The following is a 27326-nucleotide window of genomic DNA, read 5'->3' on the forward strand; positions in this document are numbered from 1 at the left end:
CATTTTATTTGTTCCGTCTTTTCTTTTTCATCCATCCTTCAGTTGAGCTCTTAGTTCTGACTATTATTATTATAATATAAAAAGTATATAAAGTATTTCTGCGTATATTTTATTTCACTTTTCCGATACAAAGGGTTGTCAAAGGTAAAAAACTAGAACTTAAAGTCAGATCTCATTTTCAACATTGAGTCATTCTGTGCTTTAACTGTTGCAGTGCATCATGGGACTGTAGTGGGTTAGGTCTTATTGAAGTACAGGCTTTTGATAAACCTAGTGAAATAATGTAATGGACCATTTGGACGCTGTTGTGTTTCTGTTTGTTTTGGCTGTTTGATGTGTAACCTGAGATGAAGTGGCCCCCTCTCCAGGGTGTCCCCAGCGTCACATCCGAGCACCTGGCATCAACTCCAGCCTCATGCCACTTCCCTGTCAACAGTAGCGCCACCTAGCGTCAGAACAATGAAGTGCTGCCTTGCCACAGTTGTCAGGTGCAGACAGGAAGGACTCAGGCGGCTCATGGTTGAAGTTCATGGAGATTTATTAGCCCGAACACAGGACAACATCGTTGGTCGAGAACTGTTGACGCTTGTTCTGATCAAATCAGCCATACTGTATGTGCTGTTACATTTCTGATCAAGAAGCTATTGAGCGTGATGGATCGTGTTTCCTAGTCCGAACAGACACACCATCAACAAACCGGACCCACAACAACAACTTTGACATGACGCCTCACAGGCGGCCTCTTCCTTCTGAAGCCTGTTCAACTGGACCCAGCTGCAGCCGGGGCCGCTGGAGGTTCTGAGGGAGGGTCCGGTTCACTGCCGGGAGCTGGGGCCGGTTCCGCAGCCACGAAACAGCCGCGTTTATGCCACTGCATGTCCCTCACCCGCCGGACCGACTGGATCTGCGGCGCGGGGGCGCCCCAGTCGTTCCAGTGCTTGAAGTCCCCTCGCTCGAAGACATACTGGCGCCCCCTGTAGCCGGGATACATGTAGGCCACCCACCTGCAGGAAAGGTCAAATGTCATCAACTTTTCCTGGAAAAAAAAAGGTTGAAATCCAGACGTGACAGTGAGTCTTACGTTCCGTTTAGAGCCTTAGCGCTAGCAACGCGATCCTGGAAACCGTGACCCCATAGAGTTGGCACGTCGTCATCGGTGATCTCCATCTTCTTGCCTGTGAACCCGGAGTTTTCATACAAGTGGAGCTTGTGATCGGCGCTGTCCTGAGGAGCAAGAGAACGAGAGTCAGCGTCGACTTGGATCCCGCGCATCACGTCTTCCACGCACCACTGCCAGAGGCCGGAGCGACGAGAGGGTGAAGCTATTCTGGCTGTTGGTCCAGGTGTCCCAGCGCGGGTACTCGCCCTTCTCCAGGATGAAGTGCTCCCCCTTCAGAGAGTGGCGGTCGTAGCCCACCCAGCTGCCAGGAGAAGAGCGAGCTTCACCTTCACCCACACACACACAGAGAGGGCAGAAGCGGAGGCTACTCACGGCCCAGACTGGACGATGACCGAGCCGACCTTGGCCAGGCCCTTCTCTGCCACATCCTGGCACTCGCTGGAGAACTCCGCTCTGCTGCCCTGGAAGTTCTCATGCTCGAACAGAGTCACCTGGATCAAAGACCCAGTCAGCGCAGCCGTCACCAAAGTCTCTCAGAAAGCTACCTTGTAGGCGGCACCGGCTCCACCCTGGCTCTTCCCGGCCGCCACTTGCTCCGGGGCGCTCTGCTGCTCTGACATGGTCCGGATCCTGTCGCTACACAACACCTGACTTCACTCTTTGCATCTGGACATTTAGGAGCCACATCTGAGGGTCTCCACTGGTCCACCTTCTTCAGACCTTACCTGCACGTCCTCTCTTGTGGTGGGTGTGAGTCCTTAGAGTCTGTGGACCAAGGGGGTATTTATGGTTTATTTCTGACCACAGCAGCAGAACAGGAGGGGAGCTGTTGATGCAGCAAGTCTGCGGCTCACATTGTGTCCGTAACGCTGCCTCTCAATAGGCAGCTGTGTTGGCACACTCTGCCATGCCAGGACTGGTGGCGGGCACAAGGAGAGAGGGAGCCAAGAGGATTCACAAACGCCACCTCAGCAAAGTCACATTCCAACGCCTCTATTAAACCGCGTCAAATACGTCGCATCTTAAAGGCCTTTTAAGGAAACGTGGGCAGAGATCTGGTCCGTCACTTGGTTAAATCGCTTAATATTTTTGTCAATAGTTTGTCTTCAAGGCTGCGTGTAGATAAAATCCCCTTCTGTGGACTGAGGGAGTCCTGTGTTTATGAGTCGGGGAGCACAGTGCGTCCATCATAGGGACCTACACATGGATCACTCCTGGATGGAAACCATCAAAAAGACAGTGTGATGAGCCTATAAAGTCTCCATTTAACAAAGTGATGACAAATGCAAATGAAAAGATACATGGCGATTTTTTTTTTTTGTTTTACCGCTCACATCATTGAAGTCAAAGCAAGGTGTGCAGGATATTGATAGAACATTGCCACTGTAATTCATTGCAATATAATAAGTTATTGTCCTCCCATCCTGTTCGGCACGACACTTTACTCCCACAGTTAAAAAAACAAACACTGTTACAGCACAAACCTACGCCCATGCTGTCATTCGCATCGGGATTATTTTTAAATCTAAAATCATTGTCTTTCGCGTAGTGGGGAGAATAAACGTGTCAGTTATTCAATGCTCCGAGTGCAGTGCGCGCAAATGAACAGCAGATGGCAGTAGCGCTCGCGGAGCGCCAATATCAGACACACATTACTGTACAAGTACGAAGAAGAGGAACCGCTGTTCACCGGCTTCAAACGAGGCGACGCGACCGTGTCAAGTGACAGACCGTATGCTGTGTTTTATCCACTCGCAAGATGCGGTGACAACCGGGTTTAGCTGCAGTTGGTCACGTGACCGGACAGTTTTCGTGTAATTGAAACGCAGCGGCGGATCATCGGTCGTAAAGCCTCATGAACCGACTTAGAACTACTGAGCCGGTTTCCAACCAGGCCTGAAAGTTTCACTAAAATATGATGGTGTGTTCGGGAGTTATTGTTTATACAGAAGGGATTGAACCGACGGCCCTCATACTCAACATCTGCCACTCTTTTATGGGCAGCTGGTGATAATGAAGGTGTATTTGTGCAAGGCTTCCACAAAAGTGGTTGAAAGTTTAGGTTGACTACACCACTCATGTCAAAGAAAGGTCTGGTCATTTTATTAAGAATTTATTTACTTTCAGACACTGGCCAGAACAACACAGTGCAATATACACAAATAAAAATGACAAAACAAAAAAACAAAAGCCCTCAGATTTATGAAACCGTGAACATAGAAGACGCCATGACAGTCTACATTCACTTAGATGACATGAACATTCTGCCTGAGCACAGGAGAATTGACGCAGCTGACCAGACGGGGTCAGAGGTCCGTGCTGTAGTGCATCCAGTGACAAAGTGCTTGACAGACACGCAGGGCGAGAGCAGGTGGGTGGAGGCTCTGTACAGGTGTCAGAGGCTTCGGTGGGGACCTGGCCAGGACTAGGACCAGGGCACGAGGTCAGAGCAGCAGCAATGATTGTTCATGCACAAGAGCAGAAGGGTCTTCAGTGGACGAGTGTCTTTCTAGAAACGTGTTTGTGCTGATCAGGAGTGTGTGTGTGTGTGTGTGTGTGTGTGTGTGTGTGTGTGTGTGTGTGTGTGTGTGTGTGTGTGTGTGTGTGTGCCCGTCACCTGAGCCCCAGTCCCTCACCCCCTCGCTTTAGACAGCACTGAAGGGCAGAAGTGTTTCGGGAGTGTTTCAGAGTTAAAGCACACGGTGGGTCTGTTACATCGACTCTTACTGACCGTTCTTTGTTCTCCAACAAGAGGAAATGGATTAGTGTCTGAAATGACTCCGTCACAGTCATATGAGTCACATGACCGTTGAGGAGCTCTGGAGGTCGTGGGCTTCTGTGACCTGCCCCTCTCCTGCTCCTCATTGAGTGTTGCTACAGAGAATCCCCTGGTACTGAAGAAGCTCCAGGGCCACGTGTGAATCGACCAGAAGCCGGATGGTTCTTCCTCACATGCTTGTCACCCAAAAAGATCCTCCGTGATAAAGGCACCGTACACATTGATTGACCCAGACGAGAAGAAGAAAAATATACAACAGCAGCAGTGGAAACACTCCTCTCCACTCTGGGTCCGACATTAAGGCTTCGTAATGTTCCATCTCTTTAAGGCCACCTGGAAGACAGAGTGGAGCTGGTGACATGTTCTCACCATGTGTGACGGAGCGGAGAAGGGGCTGCTTCTACCTGGTTTGCTTAGCTTTCGTTTTCATACTGACTCAGCCGTTTCTTGGACTTGAGTTCTTTCAGCCACTGAGGGGAGCTCTCCTCTCTAGGGGCACAACATAGATGAGACACGAGACATGACAATTCATCCTCATGTGTCTCACGTCTTACCCGTTTTCCTTCCCGCCAGCAGGGGGCAGCACTCGAGCAGCGCGTGGAAGAAAGGGGGACTTGGGGGAGCGGGAGGCCTGTGAGGGGGAGTCTGTTTGAGTGTCGGTGTCCCCCCTCTTCTTCAGCTGAACCTAGGTGAGACCACAAATTTACTTCAGGAGTAAATCAAGTTGGACACCACACACCGCATTTAAGAAATAGAAATCACAACCATGAAATTCTTCAAATGAAACACTTCAAATGTGTTGAAAAAGTTGGCGCAGCCACACAAAGTAAACGGACTAAAGCTTCTTTCTTCAGGAATGTAGCAGGCGCCTACTACATCGAAGTCAAACACTGAGGTTCGATTCCGAGTGTGGCCACAGGAGGGAGCTGTCACTGTCTTCACTCGGCATTCTGTCTACTGCGGCTTCCTAGTCCGAAGTACGGTTCACATCTGACTCAGTTTTGATCGAGCTACAGAACAGAATATTTTCAAAGACGCTTATTAGTGTCAGTTAACAGGGGAAGTCACAAAAAGTGGGATCATCTAAAATAATAAAAACCCAGATGCACTGAAGAGCAGGTCATTGTGCCGACTGATACATATTCATAACTTTACAGTTCTCCATACCAACCGCAGACTTTCACCACGGTTGCACGAGTGCGTCTTCATCCATTGACAAAATATTCTACAGACCATAAGCACCTCCAGCAGTGTGTACCCCAGACGCCCTTGGACGCACCTTCAAAGCTGAAGGGTCCACGCCCGGGAACAGGGCGACCCTCTGAGGCTGAGAAGCAGCAGCCGGGCTCACGTCTGCGCCTCCTTTGCTCTGCTCCTCGGAGTCAGAGTCCTCCTTCTTAGCGTTCACCTTCTCCTCTGTCAAGGAAGATGATGACAATGGAAGTGAGTCAAACAGGAAATCGCAGTTTAATTCATTTAATGACGGCTCTGCGACTTCATGGTGAGGAAAAGGGTGAGTCAGCATTCAGCCTTCAGTTGTGTAATCAATACTTCTGAGTAATAGCCTGAATGTAATCCATTACAATATGATAGATGATTCAATTGCGGATTTTAAAAGTGGACCTGATATAGAGCGATGAGCCCGGCTCACCCTCCATCACTGCCATCATTTACACATGGCAGAACAAATGTTTCGAGACGCAGCTGATTTGTGAATATCTGACTGGCTTCAAAGGGAATTCCATTTCCTCCGTAACATATATTCATCGGAGAGGGGTCATGAAACTTGGTCAGCAAACTTTACACTTGAAATGTGTGAATTTATTTGCTTAAACTTAGGTCTCAAACTGTCTCCTCAAATCACATCTAAGGACTATTTAAATCACTTGTTATTGACTTGACTTTAACTGGACGTCTCAACTTTATAACATGGGAAGAATCAGCAAACTGAGATGGTGAATTTAAACTTTGAACTACTTCGCCTAAGTACAAGACCAAACCTTAACTCCTTTTTACTGATCTGCCAATTTAAGTGCAAAGTCCAGGTGTTTTCTTTCTTAGCAGGTGTGAGAGCAGCCCGATGGTCTCTCGCAACCACCTCACCGTTTTTGCTCCTCAACCTGCTCACTGAATGCCAGTCATGAGCTTCCATTAGTATGAATGGGTTCTGTGAACAAACGTGTCAAGTTCAATCAGGCTGACCTGTGGAGTCTCGGAACAACCAGTCCTCTGGGTCTCTGGACTCCTCAACAGCTGCTTTTTGACGGGCTGCTCTGGTGGGGCGGGTCCTCGCCGCCCGCTTCTTACCCAGCTGAGCTCTGGAGCGAAGAGCGCTGGAGTCTAACAGACTGGTCGGAGCCTAGGACACACATCCACAGACGTCTGTGCAACCAGACTCACATTTGGGATTTTCATCTTTGACTTGATGCTGACTCACCTCAGGGAAAGGCAGCGGCTGGTTCTCTGACAACACACCATCCAACGTGTTGTTGTCCAGGAGGGCTGCTTGTTCACTGGGCACTGGAGTGGGCTTTTTTGGAGATGGGCTGAGTGTAGTGTCCGAACTTGGAGTCGCGGGAGTCAAACTGGAATGTTGAGGGGAAAGAAACTTGAGAAAATGGAAGGTTCTTAGTGGCAAATTCAGCCTGTGAAGTCACTAGAGATGGCTAGTACAGTTGTCGTGCCGATACAATGACCCAGGAGGACTGCAGTGGTTAAGATTTGCCAAGACGAAAAGTAAAAAATGAACCAGGAAAAGTTCAAGCAGATCTACTTTTTCAACAAGCTCCTCTTGAGTCATTTCACCCCTCACTTAATGCCTCAAGTAAGAGCAAGTACGTAAAACAATTTGGACATGCAGGTCAAAAGCGAGGCAAAGAGATGTATTCTCATGATAAACAATGTTAGAACCAGTTCCATGGCTCTTATTCAAAAAGTCTAATGCAGTGTTTTGTTTGAGCGCCACACGGAGGACAGTCCAGTTACCTCATTCCTACTTTATTTACATGTTCAATCCACAGGAGGAGGATCAGATAAAATATGTGATACGTGTTTAAGACCCCTAGTTGAAACAAGGTGCCTATGAGCCATTTTGTGCACACATCAAGATGCTGAACTTGGTCACACAGGTTAAACTCTGAGGTGGAACACAGAGCACATGACTCCATACAGACAGGTAACAGCCTGTTCCCTTTGACTCTGAACATTACGCTGCTCTGTCTGGATTATTATAAACCAGGATTATTCTCATCGGGAAGATTAAATGGGGAAATATTGTCTAGTACTACAAAAGGGCCTTTAAAAAAAAAGGAAATCTTTTGTGTTCATAATTACTCTTTTTTTATTCTCATTATTGAAATAATTTAGAAAGAAATAATTACTGATTATAGCTAAAACCAAGAAAATAAAATATATAATCTATTGAATTTTAAGATTAAATGCAGTATAAAAGTTAATAAAAAAAATTAACCCTATCCTTCTATTCTGTTAAATATTTTGTCATACTATTAAAAGGGAAATGCAACATTTACTCCAACATTTTGAATATAAATTAAAAAAACGAGCATGTTTGACAGTAAATGACCTCAGACAGGTTGGATCAATACTAACACATGGCCAAATGTGGCCCGCGGGCCGTACGTTGCTCAGGCTCACTCTAGATGGTGCAAACATGTCAGATGAAAGTGTGGTCACTACCATTCACTGTTAAAATACTACAAATATTACACTCTTCAAGGTCAAGGGTCTCTTGCTCACAGTCGTGACACACTCCCAGTCAGCGTACCTGTCGTCGGTGCGCAGCCCCGTCTCCCAGGTTCCATATTGACTGTCAGAATCCCTCAGAGGAGTTTCCGGGTCTTTCCCCTCCTCTTCACCTGTGCTCTGCTTCTGCTGCACCTGATAGCAGATGTGGACAGAGGGAGGGGGTGAAGTCGGGTTACGCAAGAGCTGCGACAGAGACACGGGCATGCAAATTGAAATCTGCATGGCTATTGAGCGCTGACCTGGCAGCGGCCTGTGACTCAGAAGAGAAGGGAGCAAACATCACGACTGCCTGTTGATCATTAACACTCTGCTGAGGAATAGAGACTTGGCAACCTAGCAGGACGAGCAGCGCCCGTGAAGGGCTGAACATTGACGGTGAAGTGATTGGTTCTGGGAGGCAGGACAGGGCCGGGGACAAAGACAGACGGGCGGGTGACGGACTGTTTGCTGTCTACTGAGGCGTACTTCTTTTAATGAGGCCAGTACAGAGCACACACTGTCTCTGCAGCTCTCGCAGGCGTGTCGGCGCATGAACTGATAAACCCGTAAGCCTGTATGAGCTGAAGCGCACATTTGCTTCTGTCCTGTGATGCAGCCTGGGGCACAGAAACATGATCCACCTGCCTGTGCCATACGTTAGGAGCCGAGCCGTTGACCGAGGGTGTTTGTTCAGCAGGGACTCTACACAAGAGGCTTCTGCAGGACTCTGCATGGAATTGTTTTCCTTTGTTCGCATCATAGCAAAGGAACAAGAGCTTCCAACATGACTCATGTCGAAATAAGCTTCACAAACAAGAACCTGCGAGCGACAATGACAGGTCACATCTGAACAAGCACCTGTGCACAGCGACCTACAAGAGTCACACTCAGGACGGTCAAACCAAAGTGATATTCTTCTTGGTTCACACTCACTCAGGGGATGAAGTACAACGGCGAGAACATGCATCTGAGCTTTGAAGCAGCTTTGTCCTTCAAGCCAGTACAAGACGCCAGGAGCAAGAGTGTCGACACCTGATACCTTGCCAGCCGACCTAGTTTGAATGACACCAAGTCATGTCGCCACCAGCCAGACTTGGGTCACTCTGCGTGGTTTGTTGGTATAATTATGGAACAGACAAGTTCAGCTCAAACAACCAACATGTGAGTCAGTGGACGAGCAATAAAGATGTATTTGCTTCACTCCCACACGATTAGGAGAATAGAGAACATGTTTTATGCCCTTAACAGTCCTCACTAAGGGCACAACTCTTCCTTGACTGCGAGTTAGCAGAGTCAATGTGAGTCACACTTGAAGAAAAATGGACAAAACACTTCCCTGAAACAGCAAAGCATAGAGAGCTTCTCAGGGAAGGCAGACTGTGAGGTGTTTGACAGGTATGCACTGCGCCCTAAAACATACGACTTCAACAAATTATTGTGTTGCTTATCTCCATCGTTCTTACGTGGGAGGCCAAGTACTGTTTTCCATTCGTATGACCGACTTGAATGCACTCACTGACACATTCTTAGTCATGCTAGTTCAAGTTTACACACGTTTTCTTAAACAAGTCCTCAGACAGTCACCAAGAGCGAGTGCATTTATTTGTGGCTGCTTCAAACGGTATTAAACGTGTGAACTAAATAGGACACCTTGAACCAAAGAACCTGTCAGTGACCCTTCAAGGTTACAACTGGTCTCTCTGCGTAGCATGCTGTGAAGATCCATTTGCTCAATCGATGAGGTCTTGAGAATATGCTTTTACAAGGCTTATATTAATACTGTCAAAGCCCCACAATAGCAAAGGCGAGCTGAAAAAAATCCCATCCTTGACACATGTACTCTTGCTATTACTCAACTTTGACATGCCCGAACAAATTCTCTCCTAAAGGCAGCACCGACTAATTCAAAAAAACCTTGTAGAATTTGAGATGTTTGTTAAAATGAGAAACTCCAACAGAGGACTAAAGAGCAACTCCTAAGAATAGCCATGTTTGCTACGAGAGACTGTGGTTGTGTGGGCTCATAACTCATCCGGAATACTTTCTGAGAAGAGAAGAGCCAACACTGAAATTAAAGTTGGAGGAAAACAATGAGAGAGGCCAGAGAGCAGATCCCTGAACGACAATACTTCATGTCTATACTTTCTTTTAGGTGATCTGTGTAGAATACAAAAAAATATTCATACCCATTTTCACTTATATGACACAAGATCATTCAGAAATGTGTGAGAAGTGAAGATATGTTTCAAGCCAGGACAAAAGCACAGATGTAATTGACCACCACAGAACAAACAGGTCCACCAGCACTAATGCACACTGGTTGGATGGCTTCTCCTCAATAAAATCACTAATAACACGCTTCCTCTCCACAACAGGAAGGGTGTGCTGGGGAAAATGAACCTAACAAACAGCGGATGGATGGAAGGACGACCGCGAGAGGACTGAATGACAATCTGTAGAGGAAGCAGCCTTGGAAACTTTTACTTGATAACACACGGGTGAGTTCTCCACCTATGACACATTCTCACAGAAAGATCTGAGGAGTGGCCTGGACAGGAAACAATAAAGATAAACCCAGGGCTTTATTCACCGTTTTCTTTATAGCAGCAAGAGTAATACAGTATATATAAACCATCACAATGCCTTGCCAACAATGATGCATGACTTCACACATAAATGTAAAGGTAAGTTGCTGAATGTGTTTTTTAAGTTAGTATTACTGTTCACCAATATATATTCAATAGTGTAAGACAATGCCAAACTCCAAAAAAACATGGCGAAGAAGTATTGATCATGTAGCCGAGACCGTTAAATAAATCCCCACTGGAGGACGGAGAACTACCATTGTTATGTCCCCTTTGTGTCTCATTTGAGAGCTACGAATCGGGTCATAACAGCAACACTGCCCCCCCACGGTTTCCGGTGGTACTGCTCCGTTTGGCCCGTAACCGTAAGCTTTGACGGACGAAATGAACGCAGTGTGCGGACAAAAGGCTTCGTCTGGATCCGTACGCAACAAGTATTTTAGACTCAATTATTCAGGATGTCACTTTTTAAACCCGCCTATTATGTGTTCCAACTTTGCTACCCCACACCTATCAGTGACTCTTCTACACATGCTGAACAGCAAAGAAGGTAGTCAGTGATGTCTTTTTCTAGTTTCTCTCTCTTTTAGTACTTCTTTGGACACTCACGAGCTCCATCGTCATCTTAAATAATCTCAAATATAAAGCCACATTTCACCTCGTATATATATATATATATATATATATATATATATATATATATATATATATACATACACACATGGGCTCCCATATGATACACACCTGCTGCACCAACTTGACTAATAACATAATCTCCAACAGAAACTTCAAACTGGCAATCATTGTCCATGAGGCATCACACGCTAATAATAACCATGACCAATGTCTATGCCTCTTTTTAGCTGCATTGCAACAGAGATGACACTTTATGTTGTTAGGTAGAAGTCAGCTGCCGTTTCTCTTCGCTTGCAAAGGTTACCGGAGGTCAGTCCAGGTTTTCATGCTTACCTACACACTGTATGTCGATTGTTACAGAAGCATACCACACTAAACAGCAGTAAGTTATGAAGAAGGGCATGACAAGACACATCCAGGAAAGATGATCTCACCAAGTCACAGACGGTGGGATTAGATTGTCAAGAGGTTTCCATTCATTAATTTCTACATTAAAGTATACAGCCGCATTAAGGTGGAAAAACTCCTCAACAATGGCTTCATATTTCTGAGACAACGAATTAAACAGGCGGTCACAAACAGACTGATGAGACTGAAGTGGTCAGTGCTGTCAAGGTCAAGTCATGGCTGCATGCACTTGGGAGACACAAGTTATGAATATCAATGCACAAATATTCAAAACAGGAGCCTGGGCCAAGCTCACGCTGCAAGTCAAAGGGCTTATAATAACAGGGGTGTTTTCTTGTGTTATAATTTCGTTACATAAGATGAACATACCACAGTGAGGTTTCTCTGCTGTACAAGGCATTAGGTCGTAAAAGAGGGAAGGAATGTAAAAATCTCTGGGCTCATGATTTGAGCAAAGAAAAGGCTTCATTGGATGAATGTTGTGTTGTGTCTGGGGAAAGAGGGTAGCTTTAAGGATTAGATTTGCTGCACGTAGTGAAACATACACGCGCTGCTTCACGACTAACGTAATGTGTGAGGGATAACATCTTAAGTACAAACATTCAGCATGGCTCAGAGCTGATGTATGATAAGCTCGTGGGCACAGACAGCTGACAGTTTATATTTATACATGACACCGAGACGTTAATAGTGTTCGTCACTATCATTCGATACATAGCAAATCTTGATCTATAATGTCAGTCTACAGTACAAAACAATTAAATTATTCACCAAAAAAAACGAAAAAAAAAAAAAAAATCAAAGGAAGTGTATTTCAATATTTTAGGTTGACTATATTGATATGATGATTCAGCCAACATGATGATTGAAACTGAAGAGATAAGACCGTGACGTTACCAGTGGCATTCAAGGGGTAGAACAGGCCCAAGCCAAGTCGTACGTACAATGTGCCATGCTAGAGTCAAGTACCCCCAGGTACTCATGAACCTACCGATAATATCGTGACTCCTATGTTGGGATATGTATCGCACCACAAGATTATGTATTTTGCTGTTGAAAATATGTGCAGGGAAGTGGTCAAATCAAATCTGACATTTATCCATAAAGGTTAACACTGGTTAACTGGGCATAGAACGACATAAATACACACTATTAACAAGGACAAAGTTCGTGCCACAGAGAAACGGTTTAAGATAACGTTGAGGGTCATCGATAAGCTAGATGTAGTTATGATGGGAGGGCAAAAAAGGTTTTGGGCCTGTGTGGCAGTCATCATCCAGCATGATGAGGCAGATGATACATTCTTCACATGTTGGAAATGTTTGGCTATCGACCAGAATATTTGGTCAAGCGGCAGCTGTTAGCACCTCAGTGTGATCACAGTACGCCCAAGACATTTCTGCAAAATGATTCATAATCCACTACCGTTTCCTTTATCTATCCAGTTGCAGTCTAAGGTAGCACTGTCAAAAGAAAGACACGTTTTTGAAGAGTAAAACTTCCATTTTAGCAATGAGAGTGTGTGTTTCTTACAGAAGTGGGAGTGTTGGGAGCGGTGCGTCTGCGCAAGGACAGACGTTGTTGGCTGCGCAGTGAGAATCTGCGGATAGATTCCCTGCTGCGAGAGGCTAGCGAGCGCAAGGAGTTGGTTCGCTTGAAGTCCCCAGTCCCGTCGTCATCTGTGCCTCCTCTTTCCGCAGATGTGGACAAGAAGCTGAGCGCACCGTGAAGGGAGCGTCGGACGTTGCCAACCCACCCTGACATCTGCGTGTGAGCCACAGACAGCTTGTCCCCGAGGTACTCCATCACAAGCCAACACGTGAGGCGGGTCAAGTCACAATGAAGAGCCTCACTCTTGTTATCAAAGCAGCATGGAGTCAGCAGAGTTTTGCCTTCCAGTAGAGGTCAAACTGCACTTGAAATTCCCTGACGTTTACAGCTGGGTCAATGCAGCAGCAGTGCAGATAGTGAAGGCGAGCACAAGAATCAAGCTCAGTCAGATGCGGTCACGGCTGTGGTGGCTGCTGCCTACAGCACTGCAGCGGAGATGAAGCCAGACACACGCATCTCACTTTCTCTTCCTAAATGGCCTTTTTGCAGCGCAGTCCCCCGGGAGCTATTACAACTCTGCTTCAACTCCCAGTCCAGAAGGCTCCAGGCTGTCTAATGCCTATTTTAACACACTTAGATACGGTACAACCTACGAGATGCCATCCAAGTTTGCTTTTTAGCCTGTAATCTCCGTTGGCAAGTCCAAAAAGATGAATTCACCAATCGCTCATTCAAGTCTCAGTGGTATCTTCTTGTAAGCCAAGTATGACGTCCATGATGTGGGATGATGCTGAAACTAATGAGTGACATTTAAAAAGTGGCAGAAGGCGATTGGAAACACAGCTGATTTTCCGGCTGTGAACTCATCAGTCCTGGTGTGACAGCTCTCCCAGGGCTGCCGTTTTTCCAAAACAGGTTCGACGGCAAATCATCCGACCACCCAACAAGGTGACACTTCCAAAGTGTGTGATGCCTTTATGTTATCTGGGAAGAATGGTGCAGGACAGCTGGCTGCTGACTCAAAGAGTGTAGTCCTGGCCAAAAAAAAGAGAGTAGTGTCGCAGCAAAACAAAATCCAGAGGAGAAAAGGAAACGACCTCTCCTCGCCTTCTTCTGCAGGTATGGGCAGGTAGGAGAAAATGCGTCAGAAATGCTGCTCTCTGCCCTCAGTGCTTCAGGACTCACTGACAAGGAGAAACTGGGAGGAGAGAGGGAGTGTGGAGCAGAGTCAGAGCGAGAATGGGAGGTCCCTGATTCACCGAGGGAGGGAGAGGGAAGTTGACATATGTTCCGCGGTGCTGGGTTACTTCCAACTTGGTTCAGTCGCACTACCAGTCGGTGAGGAGTAACAACACACAGATGAGCAAACCAACACAGAAGAAAAGGGAGAGGCAACCTCAGCTTTCAGAAAAGGATTAAGTGCGACGTCATCAGCCATGAACGATCATGTCAGTGTGTGCTTACGTCAAAAAGAGCATTAATAGATTAAAGAAAAGGAAAGAAAGGTGGGGCTGGATAAATAAAGCACCACTTCAAGTGTTTAAACCTGTTCATCAACAAGGTCCGGCCAAGAGAAAAAAAATTAATCACAGCGGCTACAACTTTGGTTCAAACAGCCAAACAGTCTTTAAGAACGTCTATAGACACGAAATTGTTACCAGTGAACTTGAGCACACCCTAAATACTCCACACTCCAGAGGAGGTGACCTCCCAGCAAAACTGGGTTAAAGGGGCCTGAATGCTGAATCATTGCACAAATGCGCCCTCTACAGGCTGCCAGGTTAAAATGGCTCGGCAATGGGTGGAAGACATACATTCAGGCCCTCGATTTTAGCTTCCAAAGGGAACACCACCCTCACTTCCACAGCAGAAAGTGCAATGGTGAGATTGGTTAGACAAGTCGCAAACAATATTTGTTTGAGGCACAGAAGCGATCTAAAGAAACAATTTCTATGTGACATGTCAGCAAGTTACACACTGACAGATGAAGTCCAACTAGTGCACTTGATCATATTTCAAAGTGTTTAATTGGGACCTGGTTCTCGCAAACCCAGTTCAGGGCACAAGTAAAACCTTCATGTGTTCATCAGGAAGTGAAATGATGAAGCATATGCGAGTCCAAGTAAGTCAGTTTCAATGAGCAGGCAGCATTAGAGCAGTAAGAGTGTACCGAGGTGACTCATGATATTACTGTAACCCAGCTGACATCATTCAAAGGAGCAGCAGCCGGAAACAAAACAGCACTGACAGCGTCCAACCACCACAGCTAATCAATGATGTAGCAGAGCACAGAGACTGCCAAGCACGGATCAGGAAACATCCTTCTCTCTAAACACATCACAAATAGGAGAGTTATGAGAGGAACTCACCCAAAGGCAGCGAGAAGTCAAACAACTTGACCAAAAGAAAAACACTGCTCTCATCCCAGTGCCCATCTCTCTTCTGTGATACTGAGTCGCCGCAGACTCTCAGTCTCATCATCATGATGTCATCTCACCATCAAGACTTTGTATTCCAGGAATTTGGCATTGAAAATGCCCACATCAGACCTCTCATTTGAACGTTTGAACGAGTCATCAAGACAAAGGAACGAAAACCTACTTGGACAACTTAAGCTACATGCCGATACGTACCTTGGGCAAGTGAAGCCGATTATGAATCACATATACTTCTAGAAATACCAGCAGGTTGCAGGACAACACATTCACAAAGTAACTACACTGAGCAAAATAAAAACAAGAAATAATTTTCAAATATTTTTCTCAGCAGTAAATGTATGGTTTTATCCGCACCACAACATGTCCGTCTTGATGTTAAACCGGCAAAAGGATAAACTGAATCAAGTCAAAAAGAAAATGAACGAAAAAAATGTGGAAGGCGGAGGCCTGATCCATATTCAGGAGGAAACACACAACATATACTTCAGGTACTGGTATACTTCACTTGCAGGAACTACATTTTCTGGCTGTACATTTTTTTAAATCCAGTTTACCATGAACTCAAATGAAAAAAATTATGAAAATCAATGATGGAGTTCTTTGAAGGACTTAACTGAACCAACAGATGGTGCTAGTGAACCAGTAGTTTTTTGCCGAGCTTTATTGCTGTGTTACAGGAAACATAAAACACCCATTATGATCACTGACTTTTGTACTCAATGCTTCCCATGCCCAGCTTTCAGATAACACATATCTCTTTTCAAAGAGAGTTTAAGCTGGACTGGAAAACCGCCACTGGTTTTCAATTGGTGTCACAAATCAAGCTAACGTCCTCTGGACAAATAGCACTTCAATACACAAGTATTCTTGTGTCATGAGGCCAGTCCTCTGGTGAATAAGTTGTGGGTGCATTTAGTCATTAACAATGCGACTAATCTTAACACAATTTACAGGCCTGGAAGAGTATTTAGACTCTGCTGAGGAGATGGGTGCGGAGACAAGTCAACCAACAACATTCCAAGGGAACGTGGGTGGGACTGACACACCGACGATCATCGAGAGTGTCACTTCCCTAATCATTATGCAAGATGTTTGAATGAGACTTACAAAGCTTTGGCGGTCCTGTTCTCTGTGGGAGCTGCGGCTCCGCATCCGCGGCAACATTCCCTCTAAAGCAATGCTGGATGGGGCAGATCGACGCGACACGCTGCGGGATCGTATCCTGTTCAGCTCCTAAGAAACCCAAAGAACGCTTGAGTTTACATCCATATCAATACGTACATTAGACAGGTGTAGCACCAAAACAAACAACAAAGCCCAGGTTGAAGAACAATCACATTTGGGTATAGGTATGAAAGTTCAACAATTGAAGTCAACATCTCACGATTAATAGGGTTTGTTACTATAAAGCGCCTCTTATTGACTTTTTGATATCTTAAAATTTATATTAAAAAAAGTTGTATTTTGGGCTAATAGGTCACTTCCTATCAATTTATATTTCAATTTAATTACGTCTTCTGTGTTTAAAGCATACTGTTATAAGATTACCAGAAGCCCTGCACAAACTAATGCACATCTTATCTAGTATGGGTGAGAGGTGACTGTTCCATTAATCATGGGTCAAGGGAAACACCGGATCCTTATCACCTGACACCATTCAAGAGGTGCAGCACTCTCTTCCAAGTCTCAGTCAGATGATGTGATTTAACATCATCTTAAAAGTCATCCCCATGCTTGTACTCCATCCGAGCAAATCAGAAAAGTAAAGCTCCGCCCCAGGATGTGCTGTTCCAATTCAAAGGCAGCCTCACCCATGAACAAGGCCCTCAGATGGCTACACTGTAGAACACAGCACTTCACTCAGGATTAATGAAATGATGAATTATTGACCTGGACAAGTTCAGAGTTCAACATTGCATCAGATGCTACAAATTGCAGATATCACAGAGTCAACAATCCGTCATGAACTGGAGGTTCCAATTATCATGTTTTATGCTGCACTGTGATAAAGTCACAACAAGGTCTAACAGAAGTATTCTGGTTTCAAGCTGGCTTCCACCATCATTGTCATCTACTGACCATTCCATGCCATGGCAAATTATTCATCTGGTTACAACTGAGCATTTCTCTTCTGCTCTAAAGAATTACATAATTAAGGCTTGATCCATCATCATTTATTTTTTTACAATGAAAGGATTCAAAAAGCAACCATGGAGACCAACAGAGGAGACGTTTGGCTCCACTACTATAAGCACTGCCATCTTTATTACCAAACATTAATCCTTAGGCAGAACAGGCAAATCGACGTCTGATTTAACATTACACTTTAAAGCTTGTTCAGCATTTTCTGACGAGCTGTTCAACCCATAAGTACCACACAGCGAATACATTTGTGTTTATTTCTACATCAATTTCATGTTTACAAAGATGAAATTAGGCAGTTAAAAGTTATATATTCCAGTTAGATTTAATACATTATACTTGAGACATTTTTATTGTTACTTAAGTTTTCAGGGCCTAAAATGGAAGAAAATAACCACATGCCAAGTAGAAGTAGAAGTCACAAGCAAAACAAGGTGTCCAACATAATAAACAAGCTTTGATTCGTTGCTTATAGAGCTCTTTCCCTCACCTGTTTATTGCACAACATAAATTATAGTGCCTGCCCACACAGCAACTGTGAGAGCACTTCTGAACAGAACTCAAATGAAGTCCATTGAAATGTTACTCTTATGGAATGGAAGCCAACATGGACAGCTTTATACCCCTTTGCACTAGCTCAATATCATGGGAGTTTTTTGGTGTTCACACCCAAACTCTTGCTAAAGGGAAATCTCATCAATACCTTAGGCGCTCATCTCATTATTCTGTTTGGTCCAAACTATTCCAATGTTATGTACATTTGTTATTATAACATCAGCAGATGAAAAAGTAACTCCACAAGACTCACCTGGGACGCTTGGGATCTCCGATGGCTCCGTAGCTCCTCTCTGCTGGCTGACCTCTGTGGTTCCCTTGGAAACCAGATCTGCTCTGCATTTGAACTAGTGGCAACTCCAAAAGGAGAATCAACAGGTTCTTCTCGAGTCCCAGCATTAGAGGTCAAGCGTAATGGGTCAACTCCACTTGGATGATGTCTCTGTGGAGACTGTCGTCTTTCCTGCTGCTGAAGTAAGAGCAGTTCTGGGCTTGGTTTGTTGGCATTGAGTCTAGAATCAGTCACTGATGTGTCAGCAGGTGTCTGAAAAGGCCGTAGCTCCCAAGGGTCCTGGGTAGACTGTGTCCATACATGGCTAGAGAATCCACTTGTGGTGCCAGATGCCACCTTCCAGCTTAGATCCTTTGCAGGTCCAGCCTGCCACTTACTTTCTAAACCAGTATCCAAGTTCTGGTTACTGGAAACAAGAAAGGGGTCCACACTAGATGACGGTGGAGATTGAGACATAAAAGAGTCAATGTCAAGAATGGCAGGTTTGTAAGACTTGTCTAATCTAGGAGATGGCTCCTTCCATCTGGTTGATGGATCACTACGTTGGGGTGAAACCTTTACGAGAGACTCTGTCTGAAGCACTAAATCCAAATCAACCACTTTGGGTCTGAGGGGTGAAGACTCCAGCTTGATTCTTTCCTGCTCCTCTTTCTTCTGCTTCTCCTTACGTCGCAGTCTCTCTGCTTCCTGCTGTCTTGCTATCTGTCTCATTTTTTCAGCCTCTTGCTTCTCCATTTCGTTTTTGTCCTTCTCAGCTTGTTTTTGTTTTTCAAACTCTAAAAGCTGTCTCTTTTCCATCTCTTTGATGATCTCCAATTCTTCCTTCTTACGGCGCTCCTTTTCTAACTCCTGTTGTCTTAACCTTTGGTTTTCCAATTCCTGTCTCTGAATATCCAATTGTTTCTGACGTTCTTTTTCCATATCTTTTTGTCGCTGTCTTTCCAGTGCTCTCTGCTTTTCCTGCTCCATCTCTCTTTGATGCTCTTCCTCCCTTTTTCTTCTTTCTCTCTCTCTATCAAGATCTTTTAACCTCAACATTTCTTCTTCTAATGACATCTGCTTCATTCTTTCAGCTTTCTCTCGTTCGTTTTTTTCTTCAATCCTTTGCTTTTCATGTTCTAGAAGCATCTGCCTCTCCTTTTCTTTCTGCTTTTGAAACTCAAAAAGTTGAATTGTTTCCAACTCTTTAATTCTTTCAAGATCGTCCATTCTCTGCCTCTCCTTGTCTAGCTCTTTCTGCCTCTCTTTTTCTCTCTGTCTTTCCAACTCCAGCTGTGCTTCTTTTTCTAGAGCCCTCTGCTGAACTACAGCTCTTTGCCTCTCTTCTGCTCTTAACCTCTCCATCTCTCGTTGCCTTGCCAATTCCCTTTGCTTTGCCTCTTCCCTTTGCAACTCTTCCATTTGTTGCCTCTCTAGCTCTCTCTGCCTTGCCAATTGTCTTTGCTTTGCTTCTTCCCTTTGCAACTCTTCCACCCGCTGCCTCTCCACCTCTCTTTGCCTTGCCAATTCCCTTTGCTTTGCTTCTTCCCTTTGCAACTCTTCCATTCGTTGCCTCTCTAGCTCTCTCTGCCTTGCCAATTCTCTTTGCTTCGCTTCCTCCCTTTGCAACTCTTCCATTCGTTGCCTCTCTAGCTCTCTCTGCCTTGCCAATTCTCTTTGCTTTGCCTCTTCCCTTTGCAACTCTTCCATTCGTTGCCTCTCTAGCTCTCTCTGCCTTGCCAATTCTCTTTGCTTTGCTTCTTCCCTTTGCAACTCTTCCATTCGTTGCCTCTCTAGCTCTCTCTGCCTTGCCAATTGTCTTTGCTTCGCTTCTTCCCTTTGCAACTCTTCCATCCGTTGCCTCTCCATCTCTCTTTGCCTTGCCAATTCTCTTTGCTTTGCTTCTTCCCTTTGCAACTCTTCCATTTGTTGCCTCTCCAGCTCTCTTTGCCATGCCAATTTTTCCTCCTCCGTTTGAAAGTCTTCCATTTGTTGCCACTCTAGTTCAGTTTGCCTCGCCAATTCTCTTAACCTATCTTCTTCCCTTTGCAATTCTTCCACTCTTTGCCTCTCCTGTTCGCTCCGATTTGCTTCTTTATCAAATTCCATCAGTGTCTGTTTTTCTAATTGTTTCTGTTCGAAGTCTTGACGCATTTGCTTTTCTTGGTCCAGCTGTTTCTGCTTCTCCATGGTTCGTTGTTTTTCCTCAAATAGTTGTTTCTCTTTCTCATACGATATCTGCCGCTGTCTTTCAAACTCTCTTTGCAGTTCCCTCTCCCTCATACGTGCAAATTCTAAATCTGCTTGTTTCTCGACATCCAGGTGTGTTTTTTCTTTCTCAAGCACAGACTTTAGAAACCTCTCTGTAAATTTTGGTTCATTTTTCTTCTCTGGTAAATTGTCTGCTGCCTGTACACCTTTGACTCCTTTTGTCCTGCTGCTTTCTCTGACCTGGAAGTCTTTAACTTGATTAAGAGAGGACATATCCTCATCCATAAATGTATTTCTCTGTTTTGGAAAGATCATATCATCCATATTAACATCAACTGGCGAGCATGGCTCCTGGATTTGGCCTGTTAAAGCAAAGTATGTTGCCCTTGGTTTTGGGGAATCCTCCAGTGGGAGAATCTTCAAGCGTTTTGGAGCTGCAGAGATACCCTCTTGTTCTGCTTCCCGTTGAATGGGTTTGCTCAAAGGCGGATCATCCTTCTGAGTTGTCTTTGGTAATCCATTTTCCTTATCTGATTGTGGGTCAAGTCCTGTATTGGTCCACTTTTGCAAGGAGCCAATCCTCAAATAACGATGTTGCTGATCTTCTGAACCGGCCTTTGATGCAGATAGTCTAAGGTCCTCGGATTGTCGGTTGTGAAGGGTCATGGGTTTATCCTCCCGCTGTGCTGTTGGGATACGTTCACTCACAGCTGTAGCTGCCTCCAGGGCCTGCACAGTGTCCTTTGCATGTACAACCCGTCGAGGACTTGATGGTGAGACAGGTTCCCTGTAGGTTGCAGTAACCAAAGTACCATCATCCTCACATCTTCCTTTCTCAAATGACTGGTTGTTGGAGGAGTTTGCCAAGACTACAGGGGTGCTATCATCCACCATCATCACACTGTGCTTCTCGATAACATTATCAAACATGGACGCTCGCACCATCTGAGGACGATCACTGTTCAGCCCAGTCTCATTTGGAGATGAAGCAAACTGCAGCCCTGGACCAGGACCAGAACCAGGTGTCTTCTGTTCACTGGGTGACACAGCCAGGTCTTCATCCTGAAATGACAGAACACAGTGAATACTAATTCAAAGCACAAAGCTTTTCTTGTGACAACGACGTTTAAAAACAACCAAGCAGGTATCCCACAAACAAAAACACTACCCATGTAAAGAAGACTCCGAGAGCAGAGAAGGAGCCCCCGGTGAAATGATGGGTGTGGTGCAGCGACACTACTCACAGCCCTTCTGTGTTGACCTTTTCCCAGTGTTCTCTTGTTTTCGTGTTTCATAACAGAGGCCGGTGGCTAAGGTTTCAAGGCTTTGTAATAATGGAGGGAATGTTTCTTTTGTTCTGCTCCGTTTTCATCACGGACACTCAAAAGTGGGGAAGTTCCGAATGATTTCCTTTGGCTCACATACGTGTTCAACATTGTGCTGAACACACAAGTTAAAGAAAATCTAACTATTGCCACTTTAAAAGACCAGGGGCTATGAAGAAGATTTGTCGTCATACAACTAAACAGTTCGGTAATGAGCAATGTTTTACATAGTTTAAGGAAGCCAGCAGCGAGATTTCAAAACACAAATATTGCACGTTCAGCTTCGGCCCTTCTCTTACCCTCCTCTGGGGAACACTGCCAAGATCTGGAGACCTCTCAGAAAACCTGAATGACATACATCACAAGACAAAAGCCATGCATGACAATGGAATCCTGACACAGGACAAAAACAAACATAACAGATCAAGCTTCAAGAGAACCATTCTTACTTTTTGGTCAAGTCAAGTGGCAAAGGTCGAGGCTTCAGTGCTGGTTTTGGGTTTGGAGTTGGATGAGTTGGTGAAGCATCCACGGTCAATTGTTTGATGAGCTGTTTGACGCCCACTGGTGTCTCCTTATCGTGTCCAGGAGAGCGAAGCTCTGCCATTTGTCCAACCACTGCAGAGCTCGGGGAGGACGAGGAGTCCAGCAGCAGACTGATTCGTGACTTGATGCTGCCAGCTTGCTTATCGTCACCAGAATCGTTGACACTTTTTCGTTGTGTCCGCGAAATGATTGGTTGGTCTGCCTCTGCTGGTTTGGAGACATTATCCGAACTCTGTGAGAGAGAACGTTTTCTCTCCTCTGGAGTGTTTTCTTTAGTGTTTGACTTTGCAGAACTACGGTGCAACGACAAGCCTATAGACTCAAACTTGGCCGTGAGATCAGCTGAGAGTGGTCGCCTGGCTGCCCAGCGAGGAGCAGGAACTGGGGCGTCTGCCTTCGTTGGACTGGCTAAATAAATAGCAGATACAGGTCTCGGCCTGGAGCCTCTGGGGTGAGGTCGCAGTGTCACTGCGGTCTCTTCTGATTTTGTTTTCTCCTTTTCCTCCTCCTCTAGTTCTAGCTGAGCCAAATGGCCCAGTGACTTGGTTCTTGTGATTGATGCTCCACCTTTTCCTGAAGTTAAATCCTCCCTTTGATCCTTTTTAGTTGAACCAGTCCATTCTGCTCCTGTTGGACTTTTAAGGCTTCTGGAATACGCTAAGCTTGAAGGCTTTGGCCTCTCTGTTGGTAAAGGAGTGGGAGGAGTGGGTTTTCTGGGTTCAATGGGGTCAAGGATAGGCGCAGGTTTAAAAGGCTGGGCAACAGGTTTTGTTGTTTGACCAGAATTTAACTTTGTAGATGTTCTAAACGATGTAGAGGGAGGTCGGTTGGAGGCAGAAGACACAGGCTTGGGTTTGTTGACGACAGCAGGTGGCTGGGGCTTTGGACTCAATTGGAGATCAGGCTTGTACCCAGGGATGTGTGTCGACTCCGGTCTGGGTTTGGTTTGGGGCTTTGGAGCAAGTATGGGCTTAATAGTTGTGTTTTTTTCCACAGAAAATGGTTTAGGACTCAGCCTTGGCTTAGGTCCCGGCACAGGCTTGGTCGGTTCTGGAGTGATGATATGAGACTGATTCACTGAAGGGACCTCGAGCAAGCCTTTATTGCTGGAGTCCGTCAGGGGGCTCATGTGAAGTCTGCCTCCTGACACAGCTCTCCTCACTTCTGCAGTCGGAACTTCCACCTCTGCAGCCATTCCTGCCATTAAAAAAAAAAAAAGCATATGAATATGTCTTATTGAAAGACCTTGGTACAACACACATCTATAAAGAGCAACTTTTGATACTGAGACATAGAAATAATTCTTCTGAAGATACGTGGTGTGATTTTTTTTCTTCCCTTATTGAATTATCACATCTTTAAACTATGTTTTTGCTGACTGACAAACTATTGTACTAGTATCATCACTCACATTGAAATGTGAAAGAGACAAAAATAGAAAACATTAATGGAAAATTTGTTACATTTCATGGTTTACACTTTTATGGTTTAATTAGAAGCAAGGAATTCTTTGGTTGAACTTTCATAAACCTGCATCTTGTTAAATATCATTCACAAACATAATCATAAATAGCACCAACCATCAACATAAAAAAAAATCCAAGAATAGGACAAATGACACGACATCCTTTATCATCTGATCTCTTAGTGTCCCTTGGCCAGGGAGCCCTTTCCTGGTGATAGCCAGGTATCCGGGGTCAGACAGATGGTGATATACAAAATGAGTGATTAGTTTTCGGAGGACAATACACCCTTTAAATACTTCAAGTAACCTTTGCACTGCGTGAGATTTAGTTTATCGATTAAGTATTTCCCCACAAAACAGGAGACAAACCAAGCACAGTAATAGCCTCAGAGGAACAGCACAGGGGTGGATAGAAGTCAATTGAAAATACAAAAACCATATGCAGAATAGGACTGAGGGGAAGATATATATATATATATATATATATATATATATATATATATACATATTATGCTCCCTTATGGCATTTATCAGTGTGACAACATTTAAATCAAGTCAATTGTTTCCGCCTCTGCTCTTTAGAGGCGGTTCAATAACTCTTCTTAACAGGCTCTTTCTCCGCCTCTGTTAAGGCTTTCCACATGTTCTTGGGGCACAGAAATGTGCTGTAAATAATGACAGCATACTTTACCTGAACAGATGGTGACCTTCTGTTCTTGAGCTCTGGCTTTCCTGGTCACTGAGCAGCAGACTCATCAACCGGCAGCAAGAATGGACAGGGCCTAGAAAAAGTGTACTGCAGTGTCAACAAAGAAGAAATCAGCTGCGGCTGACAAATCACAGAAGAGCTAATACCAAGAAGTCCAATGTCTCGTCACTGACACAGACTTGAGCAAACAGAGTCACACCCTCACATTTAAAATGCCTGCATGGGCCGACAGAAGGAAAAACAAAACAAAAATAACAAAGACCAGATAAGTCTTCAAAAGAATGACGCTTTTGTTTACTGTTTCCATTACGCTCACAACTAGAGTTATTCTCATCTGAATTCCACCTTTGCATCAGCCAAAACAGCAAATTATCTTGTCCATCTCTTCCATAAATGGTGGTTTGCTGTGTTGTGGCTCGCTTCCCATGCACTATGTAAATCAGAAGACAATTTTTACTATTTAGCATAGAACGTGGCCTTTGGCTTTGGGTGTGAGGGAGTGCTCAGGAAATCGTGGAAAAAAAAACACATGGACTGGAAGATAAACAGGAGAGTATATATTCTACAAAACTTTTTTGTGCTCATCTGTTAGATAATGTGGTGACATGAGGACAATAAGGAAGCAACCAGACCCGTATGTCATGTGGAAAAAAAATAACAGCGTACATTCCACAAAAATGTACAATTTCTCAGTTTATTCCAATATAAACAATTATCTCAGTCTATTCTAATTATCACATGATAAACACCCTCTCTCATAACCATGGGATTCTTCTGTTTGGCAAAACTCTGAGCACACATCAGGTCAAATTTAAAAGGAAGTTTTAAAAGTCTCATCCTGCACTTATCGCATACGACAGGGCTGAGTACGAAACAATGGATTCTCTAGGAAGTGCCTGATCCTGAACTGAAGCTGCAGAATGGTCTTACGGGACCAGATTCAGTTGCAATTGAAAAAAACGAATATATTGTTTTAACAACAACAAGGGCAAACACATACAATTCCAAAACATTATTCTTGCAAGTAATATGTGTTTAATTCAATGTAAAATATTGAGGGGTTGACTCAAAACCTGCCCAGAAACATTTATGCCAACAATTCACCTATCCAAACCACGAATATCAGATAATATCTGATAAAACTTGGGGGGTAAAAAGAAAAAAAACTGTCATATTTTTTAAAACCCGAAACAACAGCAGGTTTGATGCAGAAGTCAACAATACTTTGTATTTTAAAAAGGTAAAAGGTTAATACCAATTTGGGAACCTATCAAAACACGAGCGTAGTTATATCTCTAGAGTTCTGTGGCTGTATCATACGTGTATACAAAGGCGACCCAGGCGTTTAGATGCTGATAGGAAGCTCTTTCCTCAGTGGAATGTTCAACATTAGCCAGAGCAGAATGACTCTTGCAGCTTGCACAGGTAACACAGTGATTGTTTTGTAAATATCGTCATGGATCCACACGCATCACTGAGGTAAAACTGGAGTTGTTCCACATAGCAGAGCAAAATCATCGACAGTCGTGCTCAGGTTCTTTAGATACACAATAAGTTACCGAACATAGCAGAAACAGTTCCTCGGTTTGGCGCTTATTTATGCTAATATATTCGTGAATGGAGTCTCATTCAATGGTTCATATTCAAACGTAAGCAAAATCTGAGCGTTTTATAAAAAGGATCTTGTGAAATTTTAGAAAGTTATAAAAGTTTTAACATTTGCTGAAGTGGGGACGCCAGAGCGAGGCCATTGCAACAAGTGCTAACCATCTCTCCAGCGCTGCAGCTCACCTAACTCACCTCCAACGGTGGGCACCGCCACTTCGACTAATGTCAAACCCCAGGTGCGTCACATGCACGGTCAGTTCATCATAAGTTCTTCTACCGCTAATCCATAAGGATTAAACGTTTCAGTCCAAACTGTCCGGAGAAGCTGGCGGCAATAAGAGAGCAAACACGGCCACTGGCTAAGAGCGGAAGCTAACAACTCAAGAACTCGATAAACGGACTCTACCTGTGTCTCGACTATTTGATACTGACCGGAGAAACTTACCGAGACATGACGTCCACCCTTTTCCCCATCAAGCAGAGCAGCAGGCGCACATGTATATCGAATATTTCCGTGATTTAATCCGACAAAAACGAGTCGTGACAGTTCACACTAGTCATTAGTACACGATGCGTCCCAGCCGCACGATCGGTTCTGTCCAGCCGTGCGATAGCTTCTACGCATGTGCGAGTTGGATGATGTCACTACCGTTACTCGAAAAAGACAAAACTCATAGAATGATCGGTCTGTAGTTGAAATAAATGAATACTGAAATTAGTTTCTGAAAAAAATCTGACAATCTGAAGAAAATAATGCTATACATGGCGAGTGCTAACAGGAAATTGGAAATTCAGAACCAGCTCATTAATCATTTAATTGTATTTTTACAATTACAAAACGCTTAAAAAACTTTCCTGCAATTCTAAACACTTGCTGACATCAGACGGCATACTTATATAAATAATTACCATTGCAATTTTTGAGATTGATATTTGTTATTGTTTGGAGCCATGATTGTTGGTTAATTTTTTTCATTAAGTTGTCTTCAAGTACAACTTTTTGAAGGCCGTACCTAACAACAAAACACCCAATTACAAAGAACATGACAGATCGCACAAAGCCGCAACTGCCATCGATGTATTTTGTCCTTGTGGAGTACCTGTAGTGACGTCCTCGCGTCCTCGCCGCCGAACAGATCATGCGGCTGGAACGCATCGCGCATCGACAGGTTCTTCAGTTTATCCCGTCTCAGGTTGCAGTTGTTGACAGGCTGGACTGGACAGCATCGACAG

The 27326-nt window shown here is 44.5% G+C and overlaps 2 protein-coding genes across 7 annotated transcripts; both read right to left on the reverse strand.

Moving 5' to 3' along the window:
• Positions 1-520: 520 nt before the first annotated feature.
• crybb3 (crystallin, beta B3) lies at positions 521-1916 on the reverse strand. 3 transcript variants are annotated; one of them, XM_053870333.1, is made up of 6 exons: positions 1846-1916; positions 1666-1756; positions 1493-1611; positions 1289-1421; positions 1082-1224; positions 521-1004 (listed from the first exon to the last, which is right to left on the reverse strand). In XM_053870333.1, the coding sequence occupies exons 2-6, from the start codon at positions 1738-1740 to the stop codon at positions 761-763; spliced, it is 714 nt and encodes a 237-aa protein (XP_053726308.1). In that variant the 5' UTR covers positions 1741-1756; positions 1846-1916; the 3' UTR covers positions 521-760. The 3 variants fall into 3 exon arrangements, with proteins under 3 accessions (XP_053726308.1, XP_053726310.1, XP_053726309.1); XM_053870335.1 differs by having other exon boundaries at positions 1666-1767; positions 1846-1864; XM_053870334.1 differs by having other exon boundaries at positions 1666-1786; positions 1846-1861.
• A 114-nt stretch (positions 1917-2030) lies between these two features.
• Positions 2031-27290, reverse strand: LOC128762230 (uncharacterized protein KIAA1671-like). Of its 4 annotated transcripts, none has more exons than XM_053870322.1 (13): positions 27194-27290; positions 24468-24558; positions 22215-23508; positions 22065-22110; positions 18212-21502; positions 16369-16494; positions 7684-7796; positions 6337-6484; positions 6102-6258; positions 5179-5315; positions 4454-4584; positions 4304-4388; positions 2448-4232 (listed from the first exon to the last, which is right to left on the reverse strand). In XM_053870322.1, the coding sequence occupies exons 3-12, from the start codon at positions 23504-23506 to the stop codon at positions 4313-4315; spliced, it is 5517 nt and encodes a 1838-aa protein (XP_053726297.1). In that variant the 5' UTR covers positions 23507-23508; positions 24468-24558; positions 27194-27290; the 3' UTR covers positions 2448-4232; positions 4304-4312. The 4 variants fall into 4 exon arrangements, with proteins under 4 accessions (XP_053726298.1, XP_053726297.1, XP_053726295.1 ...); XM_053870320.1 differs by lacking the exon at positions 27194-27290 and adding an exon at positions 26539-26706; XM_053870321.1 differs by lacking the exon at positions 27194-27290 and adding an exon at positions 26539-26699 and having other exon boundaries at positions 24468-24572.
• Positions 27291-27326: the final 36 nt, after the last annotated feature.

This window comes from Synchiropus splendidus, chromosome 7 (assembly GCF_027744825.2).
Source record: "Synchiropus splendidus isolate RoL2022-P1 chromosome 7, RoL_Sspl_1.0, whole genome shotgun sequence".
Lineage (NCBI taxonomy): Eukaryota > Metazoa > Chordata > Actinopteri > Syngnathiformes > Callionymidae > Synchiropus > Synchiropus splendidus.

Excerpts from the sequence above, each read along its gene's own strand:
- crybb3 (XM_053870333.1), bottom strand. The coding sequence starts at position 1,740 with ATGTCAGAGCAGCAGAGCGCCCCGGAGCAAGTGGCGGCCGGGAAGAGC. Across the intron at positions 1,422-1,492 it reads GTCATCGTCCAGTCTGGGCC|CTGGGTGGGCTACGACCGCC; the intron begins GTGAGTAGCCTC and ends TTCTCCTGGCAG. Across the intron at positions 1,225-1,288 it reads CGCTCCGGCCTCTGGCAGTG|GACAGCGCCGATCACAAGCT; the intron begins GTGCGTGGAAGA and ends CTTGCTCCTCAG.
- LOC128762230 (XM_053870322.1), bottom strand. The coding sequence starts at position 23,506 with ATGGCTGCAGAGGTGGAAGTTCCGACTGCAGAAGTGAGGAGAGCTGTG. Across the intron at positions 22,111-22,214 it reads CCACTTGACTTGACCAAAAA|GTTTTCTGAGAGGTCTCCAG; the intron begins GTAAGAATGGTT and ends TATGTCATTCAG. Across the intron at positions 4,585-5,178 it reads TGGACCCTTCAGCTTTGAAG|GTTCAGCTGAAGAAGAGGGG; the intron begins GTGCGTCCAAGG and ends GGTCTCACCTAG.